The following is a 13,899-nucleotide window of genomic DNA, read 5'->3' as shown; positions in this document are numbered from 1 at the left end:
CAGCAGCTCCTCAACATACATACATTTTTGTTGTTAAAATATTACATTTTAACCAAGTACTGTATGGTTTTGACACTTTTCTAGCTTGTTAAAAAAAGGACATACAGTAAAAAAAAATAAAAATCTCTCAAATTTTAGGCGTGCTGGGATTCAATTTAGGGGTGCTTCAGCACCCCCCAAAATGGGCTAGAAACGCCTATGGTTGGACGTGTTGTTGGTTCAGAGATGGTCTTCTGCAGACCTTGCTGTAACAAGTGGTTATTTGAGTTACTGTTGCCTTTCTATCATCTTGAACCAGTCTGGCCATTCTCCTCTGACCTCTGGCATCAACAAGGCATTTTTGCATTTTCTCTTTTTGGGACCATCCTCTGTAAACCCTAGAGATGGTTCTGTGTGAAAATCCCAGTAGATCAGCAGTATTTGAAATACTCAGACCAGCCCGTCTGGCACCAACAACCACGTTCAAAGTAACTTAAATCACCTTTCTTCCTCATTCTGATGCTCGGTTTGAACTTCAGCAGATTGTTCTCACCATGTCTACCTGACTAAATTGTGTTGCTGCCATGTCATTGGCTGATTAGCTGTTTGCGTAAATGAGCAGCTGAACAGGTGTACCTAATAAAGGGGCCGGTGAGTGTAGCTGCACTGTTCATACTGTTAGGGAGTTTTAATTTATAACAAAAACACTGTATTTTATAAGCTTTTTTTATGTTTGTGTACAGTCACTAGTAGCAGAAGCTCAAATAATTTTTGTGGAGTAAAAAGGTTTGTATTTTCTCTAAAATGTAGTGAAGTAAAAGTAGAAAGAGACATGGAAGAAAATACTCAAGTTAAGTACAAGTACCTCAAATTTGTACTTGAGTAAATGTACTTAATTATATTCCACCACTGCAAACACACACCCATCTGAGGAACTTCTCACACCAACAAAACACTTCAGTGATCAGCTACAAAACTTGAAGTCGCTGAAATCCCCAAATGATGATCAAATTTCAAAACAAGAAAAGAAAGAAAAACAGTTTCACAACAAAAAAACAAACCCACCAGAATCCTAAAATGCTTTCAGCCCAAATCTCAGGTGGAGAAACCTTTGACATGATTTTAAACTCTTGTTGTTAAACTGTGAACTCATTGTCTCCATGTTGCCATGACACCTGACCTGTTCCTTCTTGTATCACAGTGACCCAGAATGACAACACAATAACTTTTATTCACTGTACCTTGGGATTTTACTTTGAACTTTTTATTCTTATTTCACTTTGTTAACATTTAAAATACATTTTCAGCATGTAGTGTCTTCATGTTCCAAAATTACTTTAAGTCCTCTGAGCTGTTTGTACACGTGCACACAAACTAACAGAGAAACACACTGAAACACAACACTCACACAAATACACAAAAGCCCGTCACCTGAAACTACTGTATGTAGGTTTTGTAATTTCTGCCCTCTTGGTGCAAAATCTTTGTCTCTCCATGCTATTATGTTCCTCCAGTATCAGTCGAAGTTTCTGTTTCAGCTGAAAATGAGCAGGGACACTTTTCTTTCTTTTAAACACTGTTTTATTTATTGACACTGCACAGCTGCTTTGGTTGATTTGTTCCTGTCTATCATAAAACTGCAACACATTAAAACACTCCCATTACTTTTTTACAGTGGCACTGTCGTGCATAGATAGATAATGCAAGATCAAGACATTTTCTTAAAGCTTCGAGTCACTATTAAAGAAAATCTGGAAAATCACTTACTGGCTTTCATGCTGGGAGTTAGATGAGAAGACTTTCATGTTTGCACTAAATATGAAGCTACGTCTTTTCATCAAACTCTCAGCAATAAAGCAAATAACCATAATTACCAAAAAATGAGAAACTATTTGTTTAAATTCAAATAAAATGAGCGTTAGAGCTCAAAAACAGTAGTGTCACAAAAACATCTGAATGCAAAAGGTCCAGGTGCTTTCTTTTTCTTGATGTTTCATATTTTGATGACTACAGAGCAAACTCAATCTGCTGTAGAAGACTGCATGTTTCATTCAGTTCCAGCACAATCTGCACATAAATCCTTGGACAAGCATTCATAAACAGACTATTCAAACATTTCAGAGGATCATATATCAGGATTAAGAGTTTCTTCTTACATTTAGAGATCATATGTACAGATATATATAGGGATAGGTATCGGTCATCAACAGCTTTAAGGTATTGACCAAAATAACCCAGTACCAAGTTGTATTGAAACCTCTCCAGTCAAACAACACCTGCATTCAATTCTTTTTGTCAGATCTAGAAAAATGTTAAGTATGTCTTCTTTGATTTAATGTGACGCGTAATTTGCCTTCTACTGCACCGCATAGGCATAACAGCAATTAGCCACAGGCTTGGTGGTGGTGTGGGAGTATCACTGAAATGGCGCATTTGTTATGTTATCTGTGACATTCTTTTGATTATCATTATGTTAGTATCTTTACTGCCACAATAGACACACGTGTGCACACACGCAAACAAATTGAGCACTCTCCTTTGTAAGATAGTACATACTCTTAATACACATTTTATTCTTTTACTCAATATAATATTTAACAATAGAAAGAGACATTACTTATCCTGGACAGGTCGCCAGACTATCACAGGGCTGACACATAGAGACAGACAACCATTCACGCTCACATTCACACCTACGGGCAATTTAGAGTTACCAATTAACCTGCATGTCTTTGGACTGTGGGAGGAAGCTGGAGCCATGCAGTCTGTGGTGAGATCAAGTTAAGCATTTGACACTGGAGTTGGCTGTTGAGCACGCGGAGTTGCTGCCAAAATGTTCAAAAGTATGGCTATACTACACACACGAATGCTTCCATTCACATGACAGGTATCAAATGAAGTACTGTAGAAAAAAAAAAGGTATCAACTGAAGCACTCTGTTGGTATCTGCATCACCCTAAGGGTACTGGTATTGTAATGTTTTAAATGATATGCAGATCAAAAATATATCATGTTGCTGCAAAGGACTATAATATTTTAGGTTGAACTTATTTCCACACATTTCAGTCTATTTTTGGCAAACTTTAAGGCATTAAAACATAAACATAATAAAAAAAAACAAAAAGGTCGTGGTGATATTTGATCCACTTCAGGTTTAACAGACATCACTGCTTCTTCTCTTCACACACTTTGGCTCATTTTTTGTGCTCCTCAATCTTCTCCACCTCACTGGACTCGTCCACGACCTTGCCGTTTATCATGGTCTGAGTGACGACTTTTACAATCTTCCTGGTCCTTACGTCGGGGTCTTCTGTGGAACAGAATGAAAGCAGGGTTAGTAAAAACAACTCTCTCGTCTTGTGAAACAGCACTTAAAGGCGGTGTTCGTTTACAGTATTGAGGTTATGAGGCTGTGCTGAAAGGTAATATTTTAACAACTTTGACCATCAATACTCAAACGTAACCTAATGTCAGTAAAATTCATGCCAAAAAAAATACAAAAGGGAGGAAAAAGAGAAGAGATTGGATGTCAGTGATTTCAACTTCCATTGAGAGAATCATCATTTCTTTGGTGCTGTGTTTTGTCTTTTTCTGCTCTTATCAGATCCTGTGTGGGTGTCTACCGACCACACCTGAGGCTGGAATTAATATGGGCAAAAGGGAGAGTCTGGAAATTTAAGGAAAGGATTGGATGCTCCTGCAACATGTGGTCATCTGATCCTTTCCTAAATTTTGCAAAACCTCCCTGATGCCCACATGGTAATGGAGCTGGCCTTGGGTGTGGTTATTTGACTATCCTCACTGGATCAGATAAGAGCGAAACACTGAAGTTAACAAACACAGCACAAGTAACCTGCTGCAAGATTTGCCACAGGACCATGTGAAGATGTGAGACTTTAAATAAAGAATCCTTACAGCAAATACCATTAGCATTCAATAAATAGTAAATGAAAAAAATCTGAACTTACTTTTAGGAGGTGGAGGTGTTTCTTTCACCCTGTTGGACAAAAGAGTATGAAAAAAATAAGCATAAATCATGTTCATTCAATATCTGATGCCATTAGCCGCGGGACACTTCAAAGAAACATTTCCATATTTTGGAAAAGATGCTGACTCTGCTTCTTGCTGAGAGTTAGATGAGAAGATTTATATCAGTGACTGATGTATCTGCATCAACTAATGGAAGTCCTAATAAATACAATAAATACCACTCAGCTGCTGATGACTGAGGTATCGATCATCTAATCAAACTCAGACTCAGACTTTAACCTTTTCAAAGTCTTACAGTTTATAGTTGGTGTGTAAAATACATGTATATTCATGTTAACCACAAACTACATGTATTCTTGTGTAGCAAAAAGAAATATGAGCGAGTAAAAAAATACCATATTTGCAGTTACAAGATTTTTAAGTTCTTTCTGAATTATACTCAGTGGCATGTTAGAAATACTCAAAAACACAAATGCATTCAAACAGTAATTCTTGCTCGAAAATGTGAAGTTATATGTATGCAATGTTGAGGACTGATCATTGTTTCCTTGCCCTCACTTACATCTCCTCCCCCTCCAGCAGCCTCCTGTAGGTGGCGATCTCCATCTCCAGGTTCTGTTTGATGCGCAGCAGCTGCTCGTAGTCGGTCTTGTTGCGCTGCATGTCCAAACGCAGCTGAGACAGCTCGTCCTCCAGCTGGGTCAGCGTGGCCTGAAGACGGTCCATCTCCACAGAGTACTTGTGCCCTGTTTCTCCAAGGTTTCCCTCCAACACGCCCACCTGTTACCAGAACATACAGGTATACAGTTTCAAACAATGTACATTTTTACCACCCAGTATTGCTTTATATGTTTACCTGTTGAGCTCATCCATTCATGGCCCCTCACCACTCATCCAAAGACACTTAACACTGTCAACGCGATAATATCTCTGCATTCAGTATGGGGTGCTCACTATTAGGCAAACATCCATGAGCTATATTTGCCTCCACTGAGCAGCTCTATTTGCTGACCTGTGTTCACATGTAGCGGGAGCACAGACAAAACCTCGGCTTGTTTGACTCTTCATCTTGTCACACTGATTGATTATTGGGGCAGAATAAATTGCTGTGTACACTGTGCTGCTAAAAGCTATTTGTTGACAAGGAGAAAGCAGCTGTAATCTACAGATAACATGTGTCCAGAGGAGAAGGTGAGGACGAGGTTGAGCTCTAAAGAAGCAGAGGAATGGTAGCTAACATGAAACTTTATAAAATAGGTGATTACATACAGACGTTCACATATTCACCCCTGCACCCTGTGTACTCTACCTGCTTCCGAAGACTGTCGAGTTCGACCTCCAGCGCCTGCAGGAAACGTCGCCTCTCACTGAGCTCACTTTGGGCACAGCGCAGAGCCTCGTTGCTTTCTTTGACCTCCGACTGCACTGCTTCTAACTGCAAACACACACATTAAATATTTAATGTACAGTATGCAGTCCATACGTATTAATACCAGAAAAATAAGAGCTGATTCAAGCAGTGACCTTCTTGAGGTACCAGGCCTCGGCCTCCTCCTTGTTCTTGCGAGCAATGCCCTCATACTGGACCCTCAGCTCAGCCATGATGGCCCCGAGATCAGGACCCTGAGCCGCATCCACCTCCACGTTCACCTGCTCGTTGGCCAGACGAGACTTCATTGAGTTCATCTCCTGTGATGAATTGAAGAGGGGAAAGGCAAAGCAGAATTAGGCCAGGCCTCACAAATTGGACTACTTTAAGTGTCTAAAATCTACTATCCAGCAGTGAAACAAGTATCCAGCAGTGAAACAAGTATCCAGCAGTGAAACAAGTATTCAGAGCCTTTGCATGAGTGAAAGTGGTCATACCAAATTACAAAAATACGTAAAGGGCTTCATTCAAAATCCTACTTAAAGGTATACTATGCAGGATTTTCCTGTGTTGGGGACTTTCCTGAGCACAGCGGTAGATGAGGTCTATTTTCATCTGCTAATCTGGGCCTGGGTCGTGGGGGCAGCAGGCCAAGCAAAGCACCCCAGATGTCCCTCTCCCGAGCAACACTTTCCAGCTCCTCCTGGGGGACCCCAAGTTGGTGTAGATTGACCAGTAAATTATAAGCTTCAACAAGTGAAAGGTAGTAAGGATATTTTTGTTTAAAAATACTAAAGAGTGAACAAATAAGGAAGTTTGGCAGCACTAGAATTATGAACATTTTTCGAAAATATGTTTAAAAAATCACTCTATTGCAAAACTACTTTAGTGCACTGAAAAATGCATCATGTTTTACAAACACAAAACACAAAGTGTATGTAAAATGACTAGTAATTTAAGGGGTCCAAAAAATGTACTGATGTAGACTACAATATTTCAGTTTTGGTTCTTTATAGCATTTTCTGTCATCCAGTTCATGATGCAGCTGTGATGCTGCGGTGAACTTTAATTGTTCCTGACTAACCTCTTTGTTTTATTATTTTTTGTGATCACCTCAGTAAGTGCAAGATAAATATTCAAATAAAATCCATTGTGTTCACAGTCTACAGTTAACATCCTGGACACCACACCTCACAGTCTAAACACACATAATCCCAGCTGCTGGATGGGCTCAGATACTCCTGTGTTGTGTACATTGGTGTTGTCTTGAAGAACTATGGCTACAAAGACAAAGGGTGTGTGTACACTTAACATGATCGTGTTTCAGATACTGAAAATTGTTAAACCTTCTGCTGCTGTGTTGCTGATAGAAAAACTGGAATGTTTTACAGCTCTGTGGTTTTAGGATGCATTAATCATGTTCAGATGCAGTAAACTGGTTTTCATGCAGCTCAGACGACCCACCATGCTTCAAAGACATCCTTCGTTTAAACAAGACGACACCTGACAACTTGTAAAGTCATTATCTTGATGAGTCAACACACATTTATCATAGTCTGACGTGACCTTCACCTTGGCAGGGATCTCACCTCATCGTGATTCTTCTTAAGGAAGTAGAGCTCCTCCTTCAGACTGTCCAGGTCTCCTCGCAGAGTGGCGATGATCTGGTCGTGGTCGGACTTTGCTCTCCTCAGAGCCTGACAGTCTCTTTCTACCGACTGGCACAGGGTGGCCTCTGCCTCCCATCTGCAGAAAAGACACAGTGGAGAATTAAGACTAGAGGAAACGAGGTCATCAGCAGACATGTGCAACACTAGTCCCAGTTTGTGTCTCTAATGCATTGTAATCACATTTCAGTCACGGTTTAAGTTTTCTGTTCATGTGCGTCAACAGCTGCAATGTTTATAAGATTTTTAACAAGTTTTCCAAGTTGTGAATAATCCAAACAAAGATGGCTGCCAGGCGTATCTTCCACTTAATTCTTATGATGCATCAACAAAATTAAGTTTCAGTCTATGTTGATGTTGTGTGTCAAAGTTCATACTAGAGAGAACTAGTAAGTGGATCCTGATTGAAGATGATTTTGTCAAACTGTATTAATGTCATTTTTAATCATTCAGAAAAAATATTTTCAATTTTGTCTGTGTCTTCCTGCTGTCATCTTTTAATCTTTATCTTTATTAGAAATAAACGTGCAAGTTAGTGAGTCTATGAGGACATTGGAAATACCTTTAAAACAGTAGTATGTGTTATTAAATAGTCAGAAGTGGATATTTTTGTCACTCAAATTTAATAATAATTGGCGGTGGCAAAAGTAGTCAGATTGCCTCCTAAAACCACACTGTAAAAAATACTCCATTACAAGTTAAATAGTCCAGTATTTTCAGCAGATCATACCTTAAAGTAAAGTATACTATATTTTACTGGAGTTGATATATTATGGAATTATTAAGGGTCTGAGGCAGTGTTTTTGCAAGAAAGCCACTTTTGCAAAATGACAGGGGCCAGTTAATAAACAAACATTAATAAATAATTTATTAATAATGAGAGAGGCGAGAGGCAGGGTACACCCTGGACAGGTCGCCAGACTATCACAGTGCTGACACATAGAGACAGACAACTATCCACTCTCACATTCACACCTACGGACATTTTAGAATCACCTATTAACCTGCATGTCTTTGGACTGTGGGAGGAAGCTGGAGTACCTGGAGAAAACCCACGCTGACACGGGGAGAACATGCAAACTCCAAACAGAAGGGCTCCCCCACCCTGGGTTCAAAACAGGAACCCTCTTGCTTTGAGGCAACAATGCTAACCACTATGCCTGTGCCACCCTTTTTTGATACTCAAGTTCTATTTTGATGCCTTTTATGCAGTCTTGCAGTTTTTTTTACATTCAAAGTATTAAAAAAAATCCCCATGTGCATCAAATTATTTTCATCATGAATTAGAAATTGACCCTCTGGTCATAGATTGAGTGTCACTGGTCTAAAGAGAGAGGATGTCATATGCTTTACAGATTGTTGAGATCCTTGAGGCAAAATTGTGAATTTTGCCTGCATAAATAAAACTGTCGTGACTTGGTTTCAAATATTGATGCAATAACATAAAAGCAGCAATTGCTGAAGCTGAAGCTACTGTAAACCGCTAAATAAATGTTGCATGTTTTTTTTTTTGTATGTAAAATCTTAATTTGAATAATCACTAGTAACTACAACTGTTAGATTAAAAGAACTATTTTATTTCCTCTGAAATGTAGTGCAGTAGATATAGAAAGTAGCATAAAATAAAAATATTTAGGTATTTAGGCCAATAAATATTTAGTACAAGTACCTTGAAACTAAGTAACGATCCACCACTGACGAGACTGAATCGACATGAGAAGCACAAACTGGAATGGTGTAACACATGCAGCTGAGAACAGGATGCATAAAACCTTTCAGGATATAATCCCGGGATGGGTGCACACGTGAAAAATACCATAAAAACTCGTGCAAAGATCTGCATGTAAGGTAAAAATGCACTTTGCTGCTAATGCCATAAATCACTGCCAATTGATGCATCACTCCTTCACATCAGGCCACAGAACATACCATCAACACATTGTGAAAACACCAGCAGAGGGTGGGTGTTTCCCGACTCTGACCATCTTTCCCTCATCTCCACTTTGCCAACTCTGGACCTCAGAAACTGATGACGTCTCTCTGACCTGCACAATCTATCACATCCTGCGCTCACTGATGGCAATCTTCGTCTCCTGCGGGTGCCTGAGCACCGTGGGAATGGGGCTCTGATTTCACAGCCTGACATAAAGGTCATTTATTCACATTGCTTCGCAGTCTGGCGCTCCCATGTGAACACTCACAGGCAAGTAAAAGAAAGGAACCTCTGTGTGACACTCACTTGACCCTGAAGTCATCGGCTGCCAGCTTGGCATTATCAATCTCCAGCATGATTCGGGCATTCTCCAGCGTCTTCTTTCTCACCTGAGCAGGGAACAAGGTGAGATGTGCCATCAAGGAGATTATATGTGCTTTTTATAATGTTAGTGTTCTGGTTTGTTTACTGCAAAATCATACATGCTCTTACAAAAGCACCCTGAACATCCAAATCCATCTGGCTGCAGGAGCTTTGTCCTGCCTCTCTTATCACTGGCTTTAACTAAGTTTCTTAAAGAGACAGTTCACCCCAAAACAAAAAAAGGCAAACATAATCTGAAGAGAAAAAGATGGCCACACATTGAAAAGATGGTCCCAGAAGTACACATCAGAATCGATGGGGTACAATTAAATGTGTGAAACAAAACTCTCTTGGAAAGCAAGTTCATAAATCTGATCCTCAGACACTGACCTCCTGCCCGATGGCATGTGCCTGGGCCATCAACCCCTCGATGTCGTGCCCTTTTGGAGCCCTCTCCAACATGAGCTGCTTGATCTTCACCTCCAGCTCAGCGTTGGACCTCTCCAGTGAGCGCACCTTATCCAGGTAGTTGGCCAGCCGGTCGTTCAGGCCCTGCATGGTCTCCTTCTCACTGGCGGTGACACCGAGGCCGTTGATGGAGAGGCTGGAGCCCAGCATATTGAGGCCGTTGCCCATTGAGACAGAGCGGGACAGAGACAGCGTGCCCAGAGGGACAGGAGGCTTGGAGCGGATGCTGCGCCCGCTGTCCCTCACAGACATGCTGGAGAAGGAGGGCTGACGCACTGAGTAGCTGCGCATAGAGACGGTGGAGGCCATGGTGTCCACTGCAGGAGAGTCAGATGGAGTTTAATCAGTGCTCTTATGAAGATATGAAGTCTGCCTATTTACAAGGACAGACAGGACCGGAAGTACTGCTGTTATTGCAAGACAGAATCACAGACCTGAAAGGGTGCATTTGCAGCAGCAATCAAGAATTAACTTTCTCTGTTGTCACTTTATGTCCCTCTGTAGTTTTGAATCTGTCTGTAATCATTTTGCCTCTCTTTGTGGTCACTTCCTGTCTCTTTTTAGTCATTTTGTGTCTCTCTGTAGTCATTTTGCATCTTTGTAGTCTTGTTTCGCACTGTACTAGCTTTGCATCTCTTTGTAGTTGTTTTGTGTTTCTTTGTGGTTGTTTTGTGCCCCCCTGTAGTCCCTTTGCCTCTGTTTAAGGACATGTTATGTCTCTTTCTTTTCATTTTGTGTGTCTTTGTAGTCGTTTTGCATCTCTGTAGTCATTTTGTGTCTCTGTGTAGTTGTTATGAATCCCTTCAAAGTTGTTTTGCATCTCTTTGAAGTTGTTTTGTGTCCCATCGTGGTCGTTTTTTAGTCTCTTTATGTAGTTATTTTGTGTCTCTCTGCAGTCGTTTTGCATATCTTTGTAGTTGTTTTGTGTTCCTTTGTAGTCACTGTGCATCTCTGTAGTCTTTTTAGGTCTTTCCTTTGTAGTCACTGTGCATCTCTGTAGTCTTTTTAGGTCTCTTAGTAATAATTTTGCATCCCTCTGTCATCATTTTGTCTCTCTCTGCCATTGTTTTGTGTCTCTTTGTAGCTGTTTTGTGTCTCTTTGAGGGCGACTGATTAACTTCCCAACAAGAAATGTTAACTGTCACTTCAAACAGAGGCTCAGTAGGCTCCTTCAGTAATCAGTTCATCTCTCAGGAGTCAGGAAAGCTCCCAAATAAACCCTGTGGTGAGTCAACTTGACTGATGATGGTTATTAAATATTAAACAACTGTCTTTGTTAGTAAGTTACTTAAAAAGCAAAGAGAACAAATAAGGAGGATCTACTAGATTTCAAGGCATCTCTCCATCTGTGTCAGAACAGCTGTGAGCTTTAAATGGTCATTTAATGAATAACAAGAGTGAAAGGAGGACAGAATAGTACTTACATCGATCAGTTCTTCAGCAGGTCTTCTCTCGTGCTGCTTGGTCAGGTCTCGACCCTGATGGTGCAAGTGACCGTTGTTTGTTGCTGGACCAGATTTCACAGGTGAGTTATTCTGCAGAGGCACGACTCTCTTTGTCAGGGTGGAGCTACACTTGGTGTGTCCAACCCCACAGCAACAAGGAGGAGGATGCAACTTGACACCTTGTGGAGGAGTGAAAAAAATAACTGTGGTGCACATTAACTACACAGGTGGGTGTCAAAATTTTAAATGCAGTTCCTTGTCTGCAGCAGCGCAAGTTTGCAAACAGCAGGTATCAGCTGAGACGCCTGATTTATTTCCTGTAACACTCTTTTAAATCTTCAATCTACAATCTGTTTAAAACTAAAAACTTTGTTTATTAGTGTAGTATGGTGTTTTTTAGTGCATTTAAACCTTGCTTGTCTTAAATTTGACCAAATATTCATTATAAAGATGCTTGAATAGTGATAAAAATACAAGTATTCTGACTATTAGAGCTAATAGGATAATGAAAATGAAAAACAATCGTGAGAAAATGGATTACTAGCTAGAACAAAATGCAATAGTCTGACCCTAAGTGTATTTCCTTTACTCCTGTACAGCACACAAACTGACTGTTGGAGCTATATTTGGCCTCATATTCAGGTCTTTGTCTGCCCTGCAGGGTGATACTGGGAGGACAAACTGGTGTTGCTAGCAGGCCTGGAAACAGGGACTCTGCTGTCTCCACAGTGATCCCATTGAGTGTGCACACAATGCACAGAGTGATGTGAGACGCCGGCTTCACCTGAGGACAGTCCAGCGGGATCATGGGTAGAAACGGGAGGAAGCGGGAACAATGGAGGGAGAGACTGAAAAGAAAGTGAAGACCCCTGAGAAATGCAGGGCGTAGGTCTGGCTGAACTGGAAACCTGGCTTAAATTCACGCACACACAGACAGAAACACACCTTTTTGTACATTCGATAAGTGTCAGCTATCTCTCAGCCATCTCTACAGTATGCAATCCCCTGTTACTGTATTGTAAAATTCCTCTGGTGAGCATTATTCTCCCTGTAGGATCAGATCACACAGTCACACTGACCTGGTTTGGTGCCTCACCCAGCTCCACCCACCCCCTGTCCTGCACACACACAATCACAAAAAAAGGTGACAATGATCTACAAGGTGCTGAGATCATCTACGTGACCAGATTGAACTTTAACAGCCAGTAAAGGAGGAGATGTAATTTCTGGGTTGAGGCTGGTTGATTACATTCTTGGACTATGCAGCGTGAAAACTTTCTTTTGTAATCTGAATACAGAAGTTAGCACCTGTCCAGCTTCTGACACAATAACATAAATACCTTTGCTCTGCTCAGCTGTTCACAATGAGGTTGAATCAAGTCCAACAAAGTCCCAACAACAAAAGAAAAATACATTTCCTCTCTACCAAAGGCTCCTCTTTATTACTGGACTATTGTGCTGGATTCCATTAGACTGTAAAGGTGTTTGTGGAAACATTGCAAAAAAAACACGTCATCACATATTAATGTCATGCATGAATGTCATGTGCATCTGTGAGAGATTATTCCCACATGAATTTCAACTACTCCACCATATGCAGCATGTATATGATGTAGCATGGATGTACTGCCATCTTGTGGGTAAGAAATGTATTACATTAGAATTCAAACAACTCTTAGTTTCAAAGTTAAAGTTAAAAAAAAGCAGAAAAATAAAGATCTGTTATATGCACCAATCAGCCAAAACATTAAAACCACTTGCAGGTGAAGTAAGTAACATTAATCATCGGATTACAATGTAATGTTCTGTTGGGAAACCTTTGGTCCTGGCATTCATGTGGATGCCACACACAATGCTCTCAAACATCATTGCATGGCAACAGCACTACACGATGGCAGCAACTTCCCAACAGGACAACACATCATGCCACACTGCAAAAACTGGTCAGAGGAACATGACAAAGAGCTCAGGTCATCTACTTGGCCTAAAATTCCCCAGATCCCAATCTGACTGAGCATCCGTGGGGGTTTCTGGCACCAGGGCGTTGACAGTGGATCGTTTGAGTCCTGTGGGTTGTAAGGTGGGGTACCAGAATGTCCCACGGATGTGCTGGGGCATGTGCTGTCCTGCTGGGGGCTGCCATTTGGGAGTGCTACTGCCATGAGGGGGTTACATGGTCTGCACCACTGTTTGGGTCAGTGGAGTATGTAAAGGAGCATCCACATGAATACCTGAAAGATTCCCAGCAGAACTATATCTTACTATATAATGATGAAAACTCTGTGTGTGTGTGTGTGTGTGTGTGTGTGTGTGTGTGTGTGTGTGTGTGTGTGTTCCATATTTTTCTTGGTCAATCCATGTGAAATTTGGCACAGTGGTAGAGGGTCATGGGAGGATGTGAATGAAGCAATATTACATCAATTGGCCAAAGTGGGCGCTATAGCAACCGATTGAAATGGCAAACTTTGAATGGGCATGTCTCATGCCCCGTATGTTGAGGAACAAATTTGCCTCAAGAACCCATACCTTCCGGTTATATAGATGTTCCGCCATTTTGAATTTTTTGAAAAACACTTCAAATCGATCTCTTCCTAGGAAGTTTGACCGATCTTCATGAAACTCTGTGAACATAATCTAGGGACCAATATCTAAAGTTCCCTCTTGGCAAAAGTTGGAAAACTTACT

General features: G+C 40.8%; 1 protein-coding gene and 1 long non-coding RNA gene across 3 annotated transcripts; one reads left to right on the top strand and one right to left on the bottom strand.

Annotated features, from left to right (window-relative positions):
• Nucleotides 1–1,236: 1,236 nt before the first annotated feature.
• On the bottom strand, nt 1,237–11,327 carry krt1-c5 (keratin, type 1, gene c5). Of its 2 annotated transcripts, none has more exons than XM_050051914.1 (9): nt 11,194–11,327; nt 9,692–10,086; nt 9,245–9,327; nt 6,928–7,084; nt 5,494–5,658; nt 5,279–5,404; nt 4,532–4,749; nt 3,948–3,976; nt 1,237–3,289 (listed from the first exon to the last, which is right to left on the bottom strand). In XM_050051914.1, exons 2-9 carry the CDS (start codon nt 10,076–10,078, stop codon nt 3,174–3,176), a joined length of 1,281 nt encoding a protein of 426 aa, XP_049907871.1. In that variant the 5' UTR covers nt 10,079–10,086; nt 11,194–11,327; the 3' UTR covers nt 1,237–3,173. The 2 variants fall into 2 exon arrangements, with proteins under 2 accessions (XP_049907871.1, XP_049907872.1); XM_050051915.1 differs by having other exon boundaries at nt 9,692–10,142; nt 11,194–11,290.
• LOC126394818 (uncharacterized) lies at nt 10,164–12,717 on the top strand. The gene is made up of 4 exons (XR_007570396.1): nt 10,164–10,735; nt 10,779–10,994; nt 11,286–11,441; nt 11,876–12,717. It is a non-coding gene; the product is annotated as an uncharacterized LOC126394818 (long non-coding RNA).
• The last annotated feature ends 1,182 nt before the right edge of the window (nt 12,718–13,899 follow it).

Source organism: Epinephelus moara, chromosome 8 (genome assembly GCF_006386435.1).
Source record: "Epinephelus moara isolate mb chromosome 8, YSFRI_EMoa_1.0, whole genome shotgun sequence".
NCBI lineage: Eukaryota > Metazoa > Chordata > Actinopteri > Perciformes > Serranidae > Epinephelus > Epinephelus moara.
Note: the sequence above shows the minus strand (reverse complement) of the source record. Positions and strands in the feature narration are given on the sequence as shown.